The sequence below is a fragment of the Trichechus manatus genome, unplaced genomic scaffold (genome assembly GCF_000243295.1).
Source record: "Trichechus manatus latirostris isolate Lorelei unplaced genomic scaffold, TriManLat1.0 scaffold00131, whole genome shotgun sequence".
Taxonomy (NCBI): Eukaryota; Metazoa; Chordata; class Mammalia; order Sirenia; family Trichechidae; genus Trichechus; species Trichechus manatus.
The window spans coordinates 51,045-56,965 of NW_004444067.1; the positions used below are offsets into that span (position 1 = coordinate 51,045).

The 5,921-nt window shown below is 45.7% G+C and overlaps 1 protein-coding gene across 1 annotated transcript in view; it reads left to right on the plus strand.

Moving 5' to 3' along the window:
* The window catches only part of CFAP251 (cilia and flagella associated protein 251), a 108,204-nt gene that overhangs the window by 4,876 nt on the left and 97,407 nt on the right, over nucleotides 1-5,921 (plus strand). Inside the window, exon 4 of the mRNA XM_023739297.1 lies at nucleotides 4,300-4,531. Coding sequence (XP_023595065.1) covers nucleotides 4,300-4,531 — 232 coding nt within the window. The remainder of the gene's footprint in view (nucleotides 1-4,299; nucleotides 4,532-5,921) is intronic.

Here is a 5,921-nt window from a genome sequence, read left to right on the forward strand (position 1 = left end):
TTTCCTGAGGGCCTAGGCCTGCAGTAACTCACAGCACACCCAGGAAATCGGCAGGACCGAGGCCCCCACCACCAGCCAAGAAACAGGCAACCATCCGCATACGCGAAGGAACCGTTATGCATATCAAATAGAGGGCAGTCCGGTTTGGACAGCAAAGTTTTGTGTTCCAGATCACAGTGTTTTAGAAAAAAATTGATGACGTGAGACGCACCTGTCTTCACGATTGTTTGCCACATGTTAGTTTCCTGGCGACTCCATGTGTGTCCGAGTGGAACTGCTCCATAGGGTTTTCGTTGTCGATTTGTGATTTAGGAGACCCCATGTGTTACAGGAAAGGAGCCGTGGTGGCACAGCGGTTAAGCACTCGGCTGCTAACTGAAAGGTTGGTGGTTCGAACCCACGAGCTGCTCCACGGAGAAAGATGTACCAGTCTGCTTCTGTAAAGATTACAGCTTTGGAAACCCTATGGGGCAGTTATACTCTGTCCTGTACGGTCACCGTGAGCCGAAATTGGCTCCACAGCTGTGGGTTTGGGTTTTCATGTGTTACAGAGTAGAACTGCTCCCTAGAGTTTTCTTGGCTGTGATCTTTATGGAAGCAGATCAGCAGGCAGGCCTGTGCCACAGTGCCATGGAGTGGGTTCAGAGTGCCAAGCTTTTGGTTACCAGCTGAGTGCAAGCCATTTGTGCCACCTTTCCTTAGGGTTTTCAGTGGTTGATTTGGGGGAAGTAGATCACCAGGCCTTTCTTCAGAGATGCCTCTGGGTGAACTTGAACCTCCAACCTTTTGGTTAGCAGCTGAGTGTGTTAACCACTCACATATATGGGTTCACCCTGAATCAGAATCTATTCAACGGCAACTTTTTTTTCTTTTTTATTAGCTTCCTGGGGCTGCTGTGATGAAGTACTGAAAAGTGGGTGGCTTCAAACGACAGAAACGTTTCGCCTCACAGTTCCGGAGGCTAGAAGTCCAAATTCAGAGTGTCAGCAGGGCCACGCTCTCTCTGAAGGCTCTAGGGGAAGATCCTTCCTCATCTCTCCCAGCTTCTGGTAGCCCCAGGTGTTCCTTAGCTGGCAGTGTGGCGTAACTTCCGTTTCTGCCTCCACCTTCACATGGCCTTCTTCCCTGTCTGTCTGTCTGTGCCTCTTCTCTTTTATAAGGACAGCTCTCATACTGGATTGGAACCCGCTCTATTCCAGCATGACCTCACATTAACGGAGAACGTCTTCAGCGACCCTCCTTCCGCACCAGGTCACGTTCACAGGTAGCAGGGTCAGGACTTCAGCATATCTTTTTGGGGGGCACAGTTCAATCTATAACACATGCTTGTTAAAAAATAGTGCAAAACAGGACCATTAATGCTAGGTGATTTCAGCCACTGTGACTGCTGCTTGAGTAAGGAGGTTCTGTCCCTCCTGAGTGAAGTCAGCTGAGTTTTGACTTTGGAAGATCTGTTTTCCTTGAAGACAGGAGTCTGGTTAGGACTGTTTCCTTTCCATAACTTATTTGTCAAATGGCAAAATAAATTTCCAGAATGAATGAAATGCCTTTCAGAATAAGCAGGTTTCCAAAAGAACAGTCTCATTTGGAGAAATGGGCTTTTAAGAACCAGCCGAATATTAAATAATTCTGTTCCTAGAAGTTGCAGCTTGAGACAATTATGATTCCATAATTCTGCCACTCACACCCACACAGCATGAGATCTAAATATAAATATAAGTCACAGGGAATGAGCAGATGGAAGCAGAGAGGATGGGACATAGAGTGGAGGAGCGAGAAACTGGCCACATTGCCTGTTAAATCTTTTGGGGAGAAATATATGATACATCAATTTTACCTTGTAAGTATTCTCCCAAGATAAGAAAGGAAACTCACCAGATTTTGTTTCTATACCCCAATATAATTCACTGATTAAAAAAAAATTCATTATGGAAAATATATATACATAAAAAATTCACTAATTTTTAGTAAGTAATCATTTAATCATCAGTTTAAACACTCTATCCCCAAAATATGTGTTGTAAATCCTCACCTCTATGCCTGTGGTTGTAATCCTATTTGTCTTTGTTATGTTAATGAGGCAGGATAGGTGTAGAGTGTGTTTTGAATCAATCTCTTACAAAATGTAAATGGAGCAGATTAAGCAAGCAGAGATGGAGGAGCATAGATGCCAAACCACATGGAGATCTCTGAGGAACCAGGAAACAAGCTGAAGGGACAAGGATCTCCCCCCAGAGCTGACAGAGAGAGAAAGCCTTCCCCTAGAGCTGGTGCCCTGACTTTGCATTTCTAGCCTCCTAAACTGTGAAAACAAATCTGTCTTGGAAGAAGTACAGCCAGAATGCTTCTTAACTATGTCGCACATACTTTGGACATGTTATCAGAAGAGATCAGTCCCTGGAGAAGGACATCATGCTTGGTAAAGTAGAAGGTCATTGAAAAAGAGGTGGACTGACACAGTGGCTGCAACAGTGGGCTCAAGCCTAACAATGATGGTGCGGATGGCGCAGGACCAGGCAGTGTTTCGTTCTGTTGTGCACAGGGTCGCTGTGAGTCGGAACCGACTTGGCAGCACCTAACGACAACAACAAACTGAGGAAATAAATGTGTTTGTTGAAGCCGGCCACGTACGGCGTTTCTGTTACAACAGTACCAGACAACCAAGAACAGTCAACGTGTGTAAAAGGAGCCTTGGAGGCGCAATGGCTAAGCGCTCAGCTGCTAACCTGAAAGGTTGGCTGTTCGAACCCACTACCGTTCCTGTATGAAAAGACCTGGCTGTCTGCTCCCGCAAAGATTACAGCCTAGGAGACCCTGTGGGACAGTTCTGCTCTGTCTTGTAGGGTCACTACGAGTTGGAATCGACTTGATGGCACGCAGCAACAACCACGATTTTTGTAAAAGACTTTGAACACAAACATCCTACATAAAGTACCATTGAATTAAAAGCAGTAGTCAGATTTAAATTACCTACAGTTTTTGTTTTGTTTTGTAAAATTTTCTATTTTGGCTTTATCATGGGTAATATGGACTATTTTAATTTTTCTAAGGGAATTTGGTCTCTTTATTCTTCCAGGAAAAACCGGGTTTAAGAACCAAATGTGCAGACTGAATAATTGCCTTTCTTACGGAGTTACTTAGTGGTTTTATTAGAACTTGCCTGTTTTTACGTAGTTTCATGAAGTAAGTTGATTTTCACAGCATTTAGTGCTCACTGTGTGTTTGGTATTGAGTGTGGTCCAGGTCCTGGAAAATGGAATAATGGGAAGTTGTTTATTTACTGCTGAAGACTTTTTTTTCTTTCTTTATTTTTTTTCCCTCCCCAGGCCGGCTTGCCTGGAGAAACTTTACTGCGCTCACTTCAAGCCTCACTTTTTCTTTTCTTTTGAAATTGAGATAGAATACACATCTATCTTAGTTATCTAGCGCTACCGTAACAGAAATACCATAAGTGGGCAACTTTATTTTCTCACAGTTTAGGAGAAATTTATTTTCTCACAGTTTAGGAGGCTAGAAGTCGGAATTCAGGGCTCCAGCTCTAGGGGAAGGCTTTCTCTCTCTGTTGGCTCTGAAAGAATGTCCTTGTCTCTTTTAGCTTCTGCTCCTGGGCGATCTTCACATGGCTTGGCATCTCTCTTCCCCCATCTCTGCTTCTAGCTTGCCTTTAATCTCTTTTATACCTCAAAAGAGATTGACTCCAGATATACGCGATACTAATCTGGTCTCATTCACATAACAAAGACAGCCCATTCCCAAATGGGATTGTAACCACAGACGCAGAGGTTAGGATTTACAACACAGATTTTTTGGGGACACAGTTCAATCCATAACAACATCTCATAAAATTTACCCTTTGAAAGTGTACAATTGAATGGTTTTTCGTATCTTTTACAAGGTTGTACAACCATCACCACTAATTGCAGAATGTTTTCATCACCCTGAAAAGAAACCCCATGCAGTTAGCATTCACTCCCCATTCCTTCCTTCCCCCCTAGGCTCTGGCAACCAGCTACATCTGCCTTCAGTCTATGGACTTGCCTCTTCTGGGTATTTAGTATAAATGGAATCCTATAATGTGTGGCCTTTTGTGCCTTGCTGCTTTCACCCAGGGTGATGTTTTCAAGGTTCATCCGTGTTGTACCATGCTGCTGAGACTTTCTTAAAGTGGTTCCTCTTCGGTGGACCGTGTGAAATCCTTTTGAGGTGAAACCCTTCTCCTGGGACTCAGACCAGGAGAGCCTGACCTCGCGGGCGGGGCTCAGCACACTGGAATCTTGCTAGTTGACCTTTGTCTTCCAGACCATGACTTGGGCGTTTGGATGGAACAGTTCCCTCCCGGTTTTCAGTATTCGAGATGAGAATCAGAGGGTTCTTCTGTACGTCTGCGCGCACACTGTGGTCATCTACGACGTTTTCAGGAACAGTCAGCACCACCTTCAGGTAAGCAGGGCTTCCTTACTGAAAGCACCAGAGATTGTCTTTACCTTGCACGGAGCGTTCTGTTTTGTATTCCAAGGGCTAACTTTCTTATGTCACCATCATACTCTTCTGCCTCTCTTTTGAACGACAGCAAATCCCATCTTTAGAAACAGATTTTATTTTTCATCATCTCTCACCTAATCAGAATAAGTTCACATACAACTGCTATTCTTTTTGTGGTTACAAAAATTTAAAACACCTGTGTTTTTGACATTTCCATAAAAAATGTGGACAGGGTTTTCCTACGATCGATCCTGCTGTTGACACAGAACTATGGTGAGCAGAAACCAAATCCACTGCCATTGAGTCGATTCCAATTCACAGTGACGCTTGTAGAACTGCTCTGTAGGGTTTCCAAGGCTGTAATCTTTATGGAAGCACACTGCTACATCTTTCTCCTGTGGAGCCACTCCACTGGTGGGTTCAAACTACCAACCTTTTGGTTAGCAGCTGAGCGCTTAGCCACTGGGCCACCAGGGCTCCTTATGGTGAACATAAAGGGCAGCTATTCAGCAGGATCCTATGAGTCATAATCGACTAGATGACAGTGGATTTGGTTTGGGTTTGTTCATCAGGGACTCAGAGCTAATGAACACTTACACTCCATCCCAGTTTTCAAGAGGTTTTGATCCTCATAATCTTGCCGAGAAGTAGGTATTGGCATCCCCGTTTTACAGAAGAGTAAGCGGAGGCTCAGAGGGATTTAAGTGACTTGCCCATGATTGCCTTAATAAATGGTGAAGCAGGTCTTGAATTTAGGTCTCCTGACTTGAACTTACGAAGTAGATCCAGGTGTCCTCCTGTCCCTCCCTCCTTTCAGCAGCTTTGCTTACTTTTACCCTTTACCACCCCTTCCCCCCTCGCCTTCCACACTTCCCTGGGCCTGCCCTCCCCACACCCTCCGCTTCTTCCATTCAGCACATTCTGGGCCCCTCTCATCCTCACAGCTGATCTGTCCGAATGTCGTATTTTCTTGGTATCTGCCGCTGCCCTTGTTAGACCGGCCAGCAGTTCCATGCTACCCTTTTCAGCTGACAGGTCCTTTGATGGGGACCTTCCTCAGTCTATGCCTTGCTCAAAAACGTGACAAAATATTTACCAAGAGCTTAGTCAGTACCCAGCATTGGGCCAGGGAACCAAGACACTTGGACACAACTCCAGGAATTTGCTTTCTACAAGAGAGGTCCAGAGAAGTGCCCACAAAACAGTCAGCAGGCAGCTTCCCATGGGGCTTGGTTGAGTGTGCAACACCAAGCACATGGCCACGAAGAGAGGCTCACAGAGGCAGGGAGGGAGGAGCAGGGGGCTGACACAGGGAGGGAGGGAGGAGCAGGGGGCTGACACAGGCAGGGAGGGAGGAGCAGGGGGCTGACACAGGCAGGGAGGGAGGAGCAGGGGGCTGACACAGGGAGGGAGGAGCAGGGGGCTGACACAGGCAGGGA